A 15,669-nucleotide genomic window follows, 5' to 3' on the forward strand; every position below is an offset into this window, starting at 1 on the left:
TGGACCATATATATGGGGTTCTATTCCTAGATTCTGTTTTATTCCACTGATCTGTATGTCTTTCCTTACACCAACACTGCCTTGATTACTGTAGCTTTAGAGGAAGTCTTAAAATTAGGTCCTAAGTGCCTTCCAATACTGTTTTGTTTTTCTTTTTCCTTTTCTAGGTCCTTTGTACTCCTACATAACTTTTAAATTTCAATATCCAATTCTTCATTTATAGCAAGTATACATAGACATGAATTTTTATATATACCTTGTGTTTTCTAATCCTGCTAAATTCAAGTACAAGTTCTAGGGGCTCCTAGAGATTTCTTAGTATTTTCTCTGTAGATGATCATTTCATCTACATATAAAGATTTTACTTCTACCCTGCCAATCTTATGCTGTGTGTCTTTTTATTGCCAGACTATTTTGGTTTGGGCCTATGTTTCAAAGTTTAATGGACAGATGAAGAGTAGGCATATCTGCCCTTGTTCCCCACCTTAGGGAGAAAGCATTTGTATCTTTTCCATTCATATAAGGGGTTTTTGCTGGAAGTATGGAGTACATGTCTTTGATCTGTTGAGAAGGTTCTGTTCTACTTCTAATCTCCTTCTAATCTCCTGATAGCTTTTACCATGAACAGCTGTGGGATTTAGTCCAGTACTTTTTGTCCAACTAGTGACAGGATCATATGGCTTTTTCCTTTCCTCTGTTAAAATGATAACTTATGGGGGTGGATCTTCCAATGCTGAACCAACACTGCCATCCCTATAATAAAACCACTTTCTACATACTGCCAGATCTGACTTCTAATAATTTGTTTTGTTAAAAATTTTTTTATCTATGTTCATACTTTTTTCTTCTATTATCTTTATCCTGTTTTAGTATTAGCACAATGTTGATTTCCTAAAATGAGGGGAGAAGCATTCCTTCTTTCTTCTGCTATAAATGTTTGATATAATTTATCAGTTAAAATGTATATGAGCATGTTGTTGTCATATAGGTAGGTTTTCAATCTAGGAATATACTTTCTTTAATAGGTGCTATGGGGCCGGGGATTTAGCTCAGCGGTTCCGCTGCCTGCTGTGCAAGCGCAAGGACCGGAGTTCGATCCCCGGTACCAAAAAAAAAAGTAGATGCTATTATATATCCTCCAGAGTCAGTTTCATTAATTTGTCTTTCAAAATATTTCTTAAAAGTTGTCAAATTTATTTCAAAAAAGATTTTTGTAATATGCTTTCTATATCCTTTTAAATTCTGAAGAATCTGTGGTAATATCCTCTAAATTTTGATATTATAATTTTAAAATATATAATTTATATTGTATAATGGGAAGAAAAGGTCTAAAGGAGTAGGGAAAGTGGGAGGGGCAGGGGAAAGGAAAGGGAAAAGAAAAAATATGAAAAAAGAAAAAAAAATGGAAACAAAGTCTTTGCAAATAGGGAAGGGTGGAGGGGGTGAAGGGAGGGCTGGGGAAGGAGAAAGAAGTAAGAATCAAGATACTCATGTAATGGTACAAGATTCCAATGATGAATGTAACTGTATTTTATACCTAAAATGTACCAATAAACTTAATGGGAAAAAAATTAAAAAATAAAAGCAGTAAAAATATCTGAATTGACATTTCCCAAAAACTTACCCAAATGGACAATAAGGTATGAAAATATATTCAGCATCATTAGTTACTGCGGAAATGCAAATAAAGGCCACAAATGGGCTCCAACTATGTACCAATGGGAAAGGGCTAAATTTTAAAGTTTGGCCATGAGTTAGCAATTTCACTCCTATGTATTTACAACATGAAAAAAAAAATGTAGGCTCAATGCTTGGACTCAGTGTTCACAGCAGTTTTATTCAGAACTGCTACAAATAAAACAACTCAAATGTCTATTGAGAGGAAACCATAAGATGGTATTACTTAGCAATAAAAAAGTCAAACTACATAAACAACAGAGAAGTGTATCAAACACATATTGAGAAAAGAGAGGCTGAAGAATACAAACTTTATGAAGCCACTTACGCAAAACTCTAGGAAAGAGAAATCTAATCTACAATGTTAAGAAGCAGATCAGTGGTTGTTTGGGGTCTGCGGTGTAATGTGGGGACTCGCTGAGGGGGAATAAAAGGGAACTTTTAGTGTGCTGAAAATATTCTTTGTGGTACTTGGATTTTGCCTTTTATCAAAACTCACTGAACTGGAAGGCAATGAGCACCTACATCACTGTCTTCCAATATTTCCTCTGAAAACAATACAGGATGATAACCACAGCCTCAGCACAACTTAAAGAAAATGAATATTCAAACTTCAAAAGATCTATAAATGAAAAAGAAAACTAATAAAGCCCAGTTCACAGTCTCTCAAAATACCTTCTTTTTTGCTGCTCAGCCTTCTTGTGAGGATCTGAGATGATACAATGCCTACATGATGAGACAAAGGGAGGTAAGACACGCATGTAGTGAACGGCACTGGCCCTGGGAGGGAGCCTTGCGCAGGCGGCAGCATTCGCTGATGATGTTAAGTGGAAAGCACCAAGCACCATGCTAGTCGATCTGGTAAGGAAGACAGCTGCTCAAGGGTGGAGCAGCGAACAGTATGTCCAGCATGGATTCGCTGGATGAAGGCATGATTCCCCTCCTAGACGAGGTGATTTCATCATGCTATTCAGAATAGCACACACAATTTAAAACTTATAATTTGAAGAATTTTCCATTTCTTATTTTCAGACCACTGCTAGCTATCAGTAACTGAAACTACAGAAAGCAAAACTGCAGATAAGGGAGGACCACAGTATTTATGTGATATTCAAGGAAGATCCAAGAACAATGACCACCAGAGGCAGGGATGGAGCTAAGTGATTTGAAAGGGGCATAAAGGAAACGAATGATTATGTTCACCATCTTACTGCAGACTGGACTACCTAGGTACACTTTTTCAAAATTCATCAAACAAAACACTTAAGATTTGGGTATTTCACTATAACAAATTATACTCAATAAAGTACTGTTCTATTTTTTTAAACACATCAATATATTTTATTTTATTTAGGTATTATTCTTTGACACTTTTTTCTTAAGTACTACTTCCTTCTAATCAAAACCAGATCAAGTTTTAACTATTTATTTTCTTTACCTGAAGCCTGTTGTTCCGTTCTCTTTTATTTTATTTTTCTGAATAGCAGTAGATGCTTGAAGCGACAAAATTTTATTTCCAGGCAAAGTAATTTGCTTTAGAATGGAAGCTACAAAAACAAAATGAGAAAAAAATAGAATACAAAAAGAGCAATCACGCCACATTAGGAAAAATTCAGAATAACAGTTTTTAATATATATATAGAATAATCAAAGAAAATTTCAAGCTGCCCTAAAACTATGTTTAAATTCAAGTAGGATAATGGATATACTCCCTGGATAAGAAATCATTCTTATAAGGATTTCTGTGTTTCTTTTTTATATGGTCTCAAATTATCTGTAGAATTAACATCACTACAAAAAGATGCACAAAAGGTGACTAAAACATGTTAATAATCTATCACTTAGGTGGATATATTTTTAAAAGACTTAAAGACTCTGACTTACCTATGTGAGACTGATTTCCAAACTTAGAGAAAAAAATTGTATTTTAAAAAGAAATCATGATGTAACAAAATTTTAAGTTAAAAGAATACTTATTTACTACCAGAATGTTTTAATTACAGAATAACATGAGCAGTTGCTCCCCTTTATTTCAAAACAACATGTACCCCTCAAAAGTTATCTGTATTTGTAAAAAGGATGTAACAAATAGTTACCTTTCAGCCTTCTCTTAGGAACAACTTTAAAAGGTCAAACTTCTCTTAATCCAACAATAAACACATGGTGCAAAACCCACCATATTAAATAGGAAGAAAATAGGCAAAGGGGAAGGGGAAGTGTGAGGGGTAGGGGAAAAGAAAGAAGGGAATGAAATTAATATGAGAAAATGAAAAAATGGAAACAAAGTCTTTGTAAATAGGGAGGGGAGGAGTGGTTGAAGGAAGAGCAGGGAGTGGTGACAATAATAAGGACCAAGACAGATTATGTAAAGGTGCAAATTTCCAATGATGAATGTCATTATACTGAATACCCAAAATGTACTGATAAAATTAATTTTTTAAAAAGTTCATGATTAAAAAAATTTGTAATCTACAAAAAAAAAAAAAAAAAAAAAAAAAAACAACCATATTCCAAACACAAAACGTGTGATGGAGCTGGCATGGCTAGCAGCGACCTGGAGGACACTTACTAGTAGGTACTACAGTGTTCACTGGAATCTTCTCTGCAGATTTCTGAATGGTCAATGCTGAGGGATGAGAAGCTGTGGTCCCTTGTTTTCCAAGGCCTCCTGATGGCTGCTGGACTACCTAAAACAAGGAGAACTGTCCATCATTCAAGCAAACCTGCTTCAGGAAAGGATGAAGATTTCACTTTTAACAACAGCTTGTGCTTACCCAGCTGTACATACTGTATACCTTATCTTAGCATAAGAAAAATGTTTACTTAAAATTTATATTTGTATGGAGTAAATTTGTCTTATTCAAAAGCTTAAGAAAAATATGACTATCTCGCAAATTGCATACTATTTTTATGAATGCATATTAGTTATACAGATTAACGGATTTCATTTTGGCAGATTCATACACATGTACAACATTCGATAACTTCCACCCCACAGCCCTTCTGCTCTCCCTCCCTTCTCCCCCTTGTTCCCTCCTCTTCTCCAACAGTCCACCTTCTGCTTTCACGTTATGTCCCTTTTCTTTGTTATTTTAAGAGATCACATATGAAAGAAAACACGAAACTTTCTTAGTCTGGCTTATTTCCCTTAACATGTCCTTGATTTTATTTTTATTGGGGGGGGGTACTGGGGATCGAACTCAGGACCTTGCGCTTGCAAGGCAGTCGCCCGAACCACTGAGCTAAATCCCTGGGCCTATTTCCCTTAACATGATGATCTCTGGTTTCATTTTTCTTTATGGCTAATTAATATATATATATTTGTTTTATATATATATTTGTTATATATATATATTTTTTTTCCTTAATCATTCATTTGCTGACAGGCTCCTAGGCTGTTTCCTTCCATAGCTTAGCTACTGTGAATTGGGTTGCAATAAACATGGGTATGCAGGTATTTCCATGACATACTATTTTTAGAGAGCAGTTCAAATTTATAAAAATTTCCACATGGATCCTATTTTCACTTTGTAACTTATCATGGGAAATTTAACATATGCAAAAGCAGAGAAAATAAAATGAAAGTACCTGTACTATTACCCAGATTAAACAATTCTTCAACAATCAAGTTTCATCCTCTGTCCACTTCCCTGCCAAACAAATCCCAGATATATCTTTTTAAAGCTATAAATATTTCAACATATACATCTAAAAGATATGAGCTTTTTAAGTGCTGTTTTTTTTTTAAAGGTATCTTTCTAAAGCATTTGAAAAGTGACAATGCTAAAGGCATTCTCCAATATAACAGGTCAAGAAATCCAATGAGGGTTAGGGTAAAGGAAAAGAAATTAAAGTAATAACAGGGTTATTACTTTTTAGCTTCAAATTAAAAGAAAAAACCAGAATAGCAGAATATTATTTTTTTCAATTCAAGGAAGAAACTGTCACCATGAATTTAAGCTACCTCTTGACAGTGAACTATCCAGAATTACTTTAACCCTACATGGTTAATATAAAGAAGTCACAGCCTGGCCAATTGATAGGCTTCTTAACAGAATTATGAGCGTACAATTTATTCTGCTTTCTAATTATCTGTATATAAAATTTAAAAATCAAGTATGCACTATGAAAAAAAGTAACAATACAAACTATCTTTGTAAGTAATCCTATAGAACTAATTCCCTTAGAGAAGAAATGTAAGTTGGAATAATTCAATTGCTATCATTCTTTGACAACAGAACTCTTCTAGAAAAGAAATTTATGTTGGAATAATTCAATTGCCATTATTCTTTGATAAGAGAAAAGAACTCTTGGAAAAATATATTTCAATGAAGCTGAGATCTTATTTATGTCTTGAAAATTCCTAGGGTTCAGGCTTAACATATATGAAGTAATACACATCTGAAGTCCTGTTTTTGCATTCAGACTGAAACTCAAGAGAATGCAATCAACAACTTGGACTTATTTCCCTATTTTTTTTTGTTTGTTTTGTTTTGTTTTTTTGGTACCGGGGATCGAACTCATGTCCTTGCGCTTGCAAGGCAGGCGGCGGAACCACTAAGCTAAATCCCTGGCCCGATTTCCCTATTTTTTTGTATTTTTTTCTGGATACTCTTTATTAGACATTGTTTTCGGCATTTTAAATAGAAAGGATAATAATAAAATATTATTATAAAGTTGTTTACCAGTGAGTCTTTGTACTTTTTTTGATAGGTACATGAAAATATAACAAAGTATTGAGCTGAGATTTAACAACCCTCCATCCCCATCAGTCCTCATCTTAGTTACTCCAATACCTGGGTAGCATATGTACCGAATCTAAAAAGTGTGGGCAGCATACTCCTGCACACTGGCCAAACAAAATAAAACATAATGAGTGATAACATGTAAGAGAATTAATTGGTCTTCTTTCCAAGAAATGACCATAAGAAGTCACATTATTTGGCAATTTATGGAGATTGAAATTATTTTAGAGAAATTAAAACTGATCCACAGTACAGACATTTGTTCTTACACGGCAAGAAAGAGAAAAGCTATTACACTGCTTAAAAATTAAGTCCTTAACTGGGTGCAGTGGTGCATGCCTGTAGTCCCTGCACTTTGGGAGGCTGAGGCAGAAGGATCACAAGTTCAAATTCCACCTGGGCAAATTAGTGAGACTTGTTCTCAAAATAAATAAAAGGGGCTGGGAAAATAGCTCAGGGCAGAGCACCCATGGGTTTAATACCCAGTATCCCTTACCCTCAAATTAAGTTCTTTATTTACTTCCCTCCAAAAGATACTTTGGAATTAAGGAAAGAAAGGTAGATTACACACATTAGCTTTTTCTCTCTGCATACCAAAGACTTGGTGTTTCAGTAGTTTATAAAATCTACTAATTAATTACATTATGATCTGGCTAGCTGACAAGAAATGATTCTAAAATTCTATCCAGAAAGGAACCAAAGAAACACAAGTATGGATTAAACAAACAGATGAAAGGCCCTTACTGTATGATTCCATTTCCACTGAGTCCTAGAAAAAGCAAAGCTCATCTGTAGAGAGAGTAATCAGCTAGGGACTGCCTCTGGGAAGATGAGGCTGCAGAGTGGCTGAGAAGGGGCATGAAAGAACACTGAGACAATGGCAACATTAAATTATTCTGATGAGTTACACACAGGAATGGGCTTAAAAATATTTTTCCAATGGTACACATAACATTTGTCTGTGTCATTGCATGTAAATTTTGTCTCAAAAGGGAAAAAAACCCAAATATTTAACTGCAGGTAGTGGCATCTATGTTTAATTATTTAGGAAGATTTTGAAATTAATCAAAAGATACCAAGATGGACTGAAGGCTGAATAAACACATTAAGTCAAGTAGCTGTAAGTAATAGAATCTAGGTGGTTGGTATATAATGTTTACTGTAAACTTCAATTTTTCTGTTTCAAATGTTCATAATAAAACATTTTGACTAGTATAAAAATAAAAGAATATATACACTGTAAATGTCTCTAGCTTTATTTTCCATAAATTCTAATGTATTCTCATAAAACTTAAAATAACATTCAAGTAAATTTAACTAAACAGGCATTAATCAACTTATAGATCAAGAATACTACTACAGGCTAACGGCTCTCCTCGTGATAGCCCACCCTGCCTCCTCCAAGGTGTACTTTTAGCTTCCTTTTTCCAACCTCACACTCAAGAGCCAGATTCTCCCTCACTCTTCACTTCTACTTTGTCAAATAAACTTTGTTCTGCTTTTTGCTCATTTCATTCAATTCTTTGTGTGAAACAAGAAGAACCTGGACTCTAACTGCAGAAGGAGAGGGGAGCAACCCAAAACCCGCTAATGTTTATTTGGTAAGCAACTTTTAGAAGGAGCTATCAATAATATTTTGGCATAGCCAGCTAGGAGTAAAAGTCAGATACCAGACACCAAGGCCCTAAGCCGAGCCATTAGGACCTCTCAGACCTCGCCACCACACAAACTTCACCAACTTCTCCACTAGGCTATATTCTTGATGAGTGGAAAAGGCTTCATTTTGACAATCCCAAGTAGAAACAGCTGGGCCGGGGATTTAGCTCAGTGGTTCCGGCACCTGCCTCAAAAGCGCAAGGTCCCAAGTTCAGTCCCTGGTACCAACAACAACAACAAAAAACAAAAACAAAGTAGAAACAGCTTATCTACTATTGCAATACAGTTTGGGTTGGTTCAGTATGACCTGGGAGGTGGTCAGAAATGGGCATGGGATAGTACTGTAAATTATGAGACCATTCTCTAGTTACAGCATTTCTGCCTAATATAAAGTGGACTTTGTGACTCTTTGTTGCGGGAAAGGCTTAAAAACTAACAGAACAGCCCTGTCCTGGAACCCCAACTTGTCTGTCAGGGGGATGTGAATCTCTCTGATCTGTTTGATGATAGTGAAGGTCTCTTCCACCTCCTCAATGTCCCCAGCCAATAAATCAGGGCCCTTTCTCAGTTACAGATGTACAAGAGGCTATGGAAATGAACAACGTGCTTTAAAAAGGGAAGGAAACCACCCTGGAAAGGTTATTTCCCCTTCAAAAGAACCAAATTGGGACTGGCATACCAGTTGGGAACTAATGATGTCTGACATGCTAGCTGCTTTTACCATGGAGGTAAAGAGGTATATTAAGTCTTTCCTAAATACGCTAATATCAATCCATCTTCCAAGGAGGGAGAAGGGCTAGTGGGAGATCATTTCACCTGTCAGTCAGCCCCAGGTATCAACATAAGCTACAAAAACTTTAGATGGGGCCTGAGACACCTATGGCCCTATTGCGGGACATGGACTGTTCTGTGTTCAACAATTGGGACCCAGAGGAAGGACAAAAGAAAAAGGCTAAGATTATAGCTGTCATAATTGGCAATGCTTTAAAATCACCCAGACCGTCTAAGGAAAACCCTAGGGACAACCAGGAAAAAAGCTCCTGTTTCAAGTGTAAGAGGCCTGGATCCTGGGCACATGGCTGCACTAAGCCTCCACCTGGGCTCTGCTCTGTACGTGAGACAGCTAATGTGCCTGACTTGTGCAACTGGAGGTTTGACTGTCCCCACTCCCAGAGGAACTAGACCAGACAGAACCCTCCTTTCTTGCTCTGACGACTGAAGAGGCCCAGGGGAACCTGCAATGCCCCTGTTCACAGACACTGCCATCTCCTCCAAGGAACCCTGGGTAATCTTAGCCATCATGTGAGCCACTTCATTCTGTTTTGACTCACTTCTCTAGAAAAACCTCCTCTGGATCTATTGCCACAGTTGGGGTTGAGGGGACCCCTAATGAGAGATGCTTTGCACTGTACTAACAGAGACTAGAAGGCCTGGCTCCCCAGCAGGTCAGAGCTAGTCTGGAGACAAAAGGTTACTTGTGGCTAACAGTGGAATGGCTCAGTAAGTATCAGGCCATGCTCTCAGACACCCTTGATGTTATTATAAAAACTTGCACTACTATTAACTCTGCTTCTTTGATGCCTATAGCCCCATAAGTTAGCCACTCTTGTGAATAAGTGATCTCCCAGACCTATGCAAGCAGGCAGAACATCAGTGACACGCCCCTCCAAAATCTTGAGGAAGTGGTTCACTGATGGGAGTGGCTTTGTCAATCATCTATAAAATAACAGGAAGGAAATTCTACAACTCCCTGAGGCAGTCTGTCTTTCCAGGCAGGTCACAGTCATGCACTGTAAAGGGCACCAAAGAGACACATCTGAAGTCTCCCTGGGAAATCAAAAGGCTGATAGAGCAGCAAGAAGGATACCACTTTAGCCCTTCAAGGCCCTAGTCTTATTTTCAGCTCCTGAGGAACTATTCAGGTCCTTCCTCAAGGGACATAGTGATAAGGTATAAAAATCCTACATGGGAAGTGGGCCTCAATTTTCTGGAAGGATAGAGGGCCCCAATCAGACCCTAAAGCAAGCTCTGGGAAAACTCTGCCAAGAGACGTCTAAGTCCTGGCTCCGACTGCTGCCAATAGTGCACATGAGGGTTCTTAACATGTCCAAATCTGGGCTAAGTTTGAGCCCACCTGACATGTTGTATGGGAGTCCATTTCTATTCTCCGATATGATAGTAGAACCAGAAACTACAAAGTTTTTAAAGTATCTCATTAATCTGGGCCAAGTACAACAGGCTATCCAAATGAATGGGAACAGAGTCTGGCCAGCTCCTGGCCCAGGAGGACCACCTATTGTCTCTCCTGAAGACCAAGAGCTCATAACAACTTAGACAGAGAGGACACCTCCTGACCACCTAAAGCCAAAATGAAAAGACCCCTTCTCAGTGATCCTGGCCACAACCACTGCAATGAAGGTGGCAGAGACAGATCATTGGATTGATTCATCTTTCTAGAATAAAGCCAGTCCTATCTGAACTCTCTGAAGAACAAGATCACCTAAAAAGAGAAAGCTACTCTTCTGGGCTTCTGGAAGACTTGAGATTTCAAAGAATAAGACTACCTGCTCTTCATATATGGGCTCATAGTGAAGCTCAATAGTCATTAACTCTTTTCTCATTGTTTTCTGACAGGTTTTTCTTCAACGCAGCCAGTGAGCCACAGCACCCCAAGGTAGTTGGAGAGCACATAATCCCCAGTAGGTAGGGTCTACAGCCTTTTGCAGTTTGAAGAAGCTATACAAGACAGAGCCTTCCACTCCCTCAGAACCCCATAAGGAATTATGGGGATCTGTGTGTCTCTGGGAAAATGACACAGGAGATTAGGGCATGGCGAAGACAGATGGGGAAGTGGGCGTGAGGTTTTAACTACAAGATCCTGGACATGCACACAGAGCAGCTTCCAAAGCCCTGCATGTGGACTTCTTCATGCAACCTAAGCAGGTTTTCAACAGGATAGCCTCGACCTGACACTATCATGGCTTCCCTCACCATAGCCCTCGTGCTTTCTCCAGGGTGTTCTTTCATCTTACTTTTTCCTCTTTGAGTCAGCCCCAGCTCACTCTGCAGAGCCAGTTTCTCCCTCACTCATTTTTATTTTTCAAATAAACTTGGTCACTCCTTAAAAAAAAAAACCAAAAAAATCATTTTCATAAAAATGCTGATTAAATTATAGCCCATGAAGATTGAATTTTCTGTGCAACTCCTAATTATATATGGTAAATAAAAGGTGGATCTTACTTGGATTCAACCTCTTTCTTCACTAAACCTTTTATTAGTCCTATTTAAGTGACAGCAAAATCAACTGAATTCCACCTGTCCTCTCTTAATGGAAAAAAGGAAAAAAAAGACAAATTACTTTGGATCTTGGGTCAGTTCATATAAAACTGCAGGTCAACTACTTGAGCCAATAAAATAATTTTAACAATTCTTTTTTTTTTCTACTCGATTTTTATTTCCTCTTTTCTACAGAAAATACTGGTTACCATCAAAAGACTAAAATTTATACCCTGAAAAAATTTTTCCAGAGACAAATGGCTGACTTATGTCTTGATGATTATTTCATATAAAATGTTGAATATTCTTTTTAAAAAATTTATTTTTATTAATGAAAATTCTTAAAAGAATTTCTCCTTCAAAATAATTGGGTGCAAGTAAAAATACAATACAATACCATTTTTTAAACTATTCCGGATCAATGTATTTTAGGAGTTCATTTCACTTTAATATAATGAAATTCAGTTACCACATTAATAATGTTCAAATACTTATTATCTGTTTTTCTCTTATATGCACAAAACTGTGCTATTTGGAGAATGATTGTTGAAAATACTTGGCCACTTATTTATTAAATATCTGTGATACTGTTAAAGAAGAAATGCAAGTAATAGAGTTAGCTGGAGAAATATATACTTAAAATAGGAAAATATCTTCAATGACACCAAAACTTCTTACCTTACCTCTAAGTATAAATTATTTTAAGTGATCAATAGATTACCAAGAGTAGCAGCTTTCCAAAACTGTCTCTGCCTTTCTTGGCAAAAATAAATGCCAGGGATTTTGAATTAATTTTCTCATTCATGAATTTTATTTGCATGTACTATGGATTTGAGGAGTTTTATTTTTAATTTCATGGGAGAAATTAGTTATACAAATTTATCAAAATTTAAATTTTAAAAATGAGTACAATGAAATTAAAATTTAACTTTTCTAAATTAAATTAAGTTTGCTAATTTAAAATTTCATTTAATTTAGCTTTTGCTCAAACAAGTTTTTTCACAAACATCCAAAGGAAAATTTTCAAGCACCAGGTCTCCTGAAAGTGTCTATTATCTAGTAATCCATAATCCAATTCATCTACCCTCTTTCATTAATTTTTAAATAAAAACAAAGGCAAAATATTAAGTTCAATATTTGAGTGTACAATACCATATAATAACTACTGTGCTCAAATTGATAGATAGCCAGTAAGATTAACCATTTATAAGAACTGAATTCACTAATAAGAACTAAATCCTTATTTAAAATTCCTAGAACTACTGATTCAACATTTCAACCTTTTGAGTACAACATGAAAAGCTTACCCTAAAATAAACTGAACAATTCTAGTGAATTTTCTTGAAATTTTTTAGCAGAACCCTCAAGTATAGTAAAATGTAACAGTCAACAAGATAGAAAAATAGCATGCAATGATAAACATATCTTTTTTAAAGTGGTGGTGGATTAAAAATGAATAATTTCATCAAATAATAATAAAGTCTGAACCTTGAAGTGGTAGGAGTCTTCTAATAATCTGAAAGTGCAATATTTAAAGATCTTATCCAAGAAGCAGGAAACCTATACAATTCTCCAGAACTACTACTGCAATCAAGAAATAAATACTAAGAAGGAATTCTTAAGTCCACAATCATTAAAGGAAATAAATGATAAAATTTCTAAACCTGACATTAAACAAGATAGCCATACGCATATTCTCCACACCGTAGTGGGTTGCACCAACCACAGATTAGATACAGCATGGCAATTTTCTTATTTTAAGTTATTTGCCACATCGTATATAAGCTACACAGAATGCTTTCTTCTTTTCTAGCATCCTGCGCATTTTCCTCCTCACCGACATAGGATTAAATTGAACTGCACTTTATAGTGGACTCAATGATATGCCTTACTTTCCATCAAATTAAAATTAAATTTAAATTTATTTTTTAAAATATTTTTAACTTGCCGGGCACAGTGGCACACAACTGTAATTTCAACACTTGGAAGGCTGAGGCAGGAGAATCATCACAAGTTTAAGGGCAGCCACATACTGAGTTAAAGACGAGCCTGGACTATATAGCAATACCTTGTCTCAGAAAAACACAATAAATACAAACAAACAAGCAAACAAACAAACAAGTTAAAACACTAATTTTCTAAATTACTTGATTTGAAAAAAACACCCTTGTTCAACCCTCTGTAGCATTCATTACCATACAGAAGGATTTATGCTGTTTTGTCCCAGGTAAATCTATCATAAAAAAGTTCACAATGTATTTTCAGTGTCTTACCTCTGTGCCTTTTGCCATTCTAAATAGGTAGATATGGATACTAACATCAAATTTGTTGGCTAAAGCTGAGAAGCATTATAATCTAATGAAAACGTTACAGAGTTCTAGGCTGAGATCCATTATAGACCCTCTTCGTTTAATAACCAAGTTATGATCCTGCAACTAGGTCATTAAATGAATTGGTCATCAAATGAAGAACTGTAGAGAATACACACATTACAATATTCAGAAAAAAGAAATGGTCAAAGAAAACTCCAACTTGACGACTTTGTTTTTATTTGCATAACTTGCACATGCAGTACTATAATGTACAACAAATAAAACTATAGCACTGTACTGTACAGTACAATCACAAAATTACAGTACTATATAAATGAGGTACATGTACCAAAAAAGACATTGGGGCTCTATAAACAAGATGTACAGAACTGCACAAAAAAAAAGACCGGTTGTAAATCTGAGTGGCGGGTCCCAAGCCTGAACAGTCATTAACCAGGTTGGTCATTAGTGGAATACCTGTACCTGCTGACTGCAATGGGAGGGGTCAATCAGAATTTCTGGATTCTTAGTTTTTTTCCTGTCTTTTCCTTATCATAAAATTATTTTAAAATCTACAGCACACAGAGGACACTTTTAGAACTCTAGCAGCCAACAAAATAAAACTTCACCTGAGGGACCTATGTACCTATGTACTAGAGACGCAAAATAAAGATCAGCACCGACTCAAGCATCAGCTATGACCCAGAAAGACAATTTCAACTCTTCGGCTCTACCAAAAAGTGGCCTCTCCTGGGGCGACTCATTTGTTCCAATGGTTCCCAAACCTGGCTGTCTGGAACACTGTTTAAGAATGACTGCTTCTACAAATGTTTCATACCTGAGATAAATTTCAGCCTCCAAAAGAATCCGACACAACAACTACAATTTCTCCATTTTAAAATCAGACTCAGACAAGGAAAGGATAAAAAAAGACATAATAGTCATCTTCTGGTAAATGACTATTACTTCCCAGCTGCCTATGACTTAAGACTCCCTCCAACTCTGGCCACCTAATCTTCTCCTTTGTGTGCCCACAGCTGCCCTTCTACCTCAAAGGATGATCACCTACAGATGGTAGCCTATATTCTTGGTCATACAAACAAGGCTGGGAAATACATGCAAGAGGCAGAATAAACTAAAACAAAATAATGTGAGGCCAGGCTTCCTGGTGCATGCCTGTAATCTCAGCACTGGGAGGCTGAGGCAGGAGGATCACCACAAGTTCAAGGCCAGCCTGGGCTACATAGTGAGTTCAAGGCCAGCCTGAACTACACAGCAATACCCTGTCTCAAAAAACAAAAAAACCCAAACAAACAATAAGATTCAAAACACAGCCTCTAACACAAAGATTTATAAAAGAAAACAAGGGCAATCACCACATATCAAAAGAAATCAGCCTGCTCTGATACAGTATAAAAAAGGGAAGAATTTTACAAGAAACATTGTTACTTTTAATGAATTTACTATGTACCATATCCCATGGGTCAACAATTCTTTTACAGTCTTCTGATTAAAACTTGTCTTACCTGAATAAAGAACATTCTAAACACCAAATAATCAATGAACAGCTAAAATTTCCTTCTTTCACTCAAGAACCTCCCATCCTACCAAGTTTAGGAAAAAATACAACTTATTTTATATCCCTCTCACTGTTTCCTTCTCCCTTTAGCACGTTTTTGTAAACAGAAATGTTATCATAATATCACCTATGTAATAACCCTCCCCAAAATATTTACGCTGAATCTAATCTTGAGGAAATGTTCAGACAAAATAAAATAAAGGAACATTCTACAAAATTAAGAGCCTAGGCCTTATTTTTTTTTTGTACCAGAGATCGAACTCAGGACCTTCCACTTGCAAGGTAGGTGGTGAAACCACTGAGCTAAATCCCCAGCCCTAGCCTAGGCCTTTAAAACTTTGTCATATAAGGAAAAACCGCAAGAAGTTGCAGAGCTCTTTTAGATTACCAAGCCAAAGATAAATAGCTAAATGTACATAATAAG

At 36.4% G+C, this 15,669-nt stretch overlaps 1 protein-coding gene across 2 annotated transcripts in view; it reads right to left on the bottom strand.

Moving 5' to 3' along the window:
- The window catches only part of Taf4b (TATA-box binding protein associated factor 4b), a 225,887-nt gene that overhangs the window by 173,694 nt on the left and 36,524 nt on the right, over window positions 1-15,669 (bottom strand). For both annotated transcript variants that reach the window (XM_087193905.1, XM_013075212.3), the window contains exons 8-9: window positions 4,247-4,364; window positions 3,116-3,224 (exon numbers count right to left, since the gene is read on the bottom strand). In XM_087193905.1, the coding sequence (XP_087050031.1) occupies window positions 3,116-3,224; window positions 4,247-4,364 (227 nt within the window). The remainder of the gene's footprint in view (window positions 1-3,115; window positions 3,225-4,246; window positions 4,365-15,669) is intronic.

The sequence above is a fragment of the Heterocephalus glaber genome, unplaced genomic scaffold, assembly GCF_053883595.1.
Source record: "Heterocephalus glaber isolate CG9 unplaced genomic scaffold, H.glaber_assembly_v1.0 deba00000331, whole genome shotgun sequence".
In the NCBI taxonomy this organism is placed as follows: Eukaryota; Metazoa; Chordata; class Mammalia; order Rodentia; family Bathyergidae; genus Heterocephalus; species Heterocephalus glaber.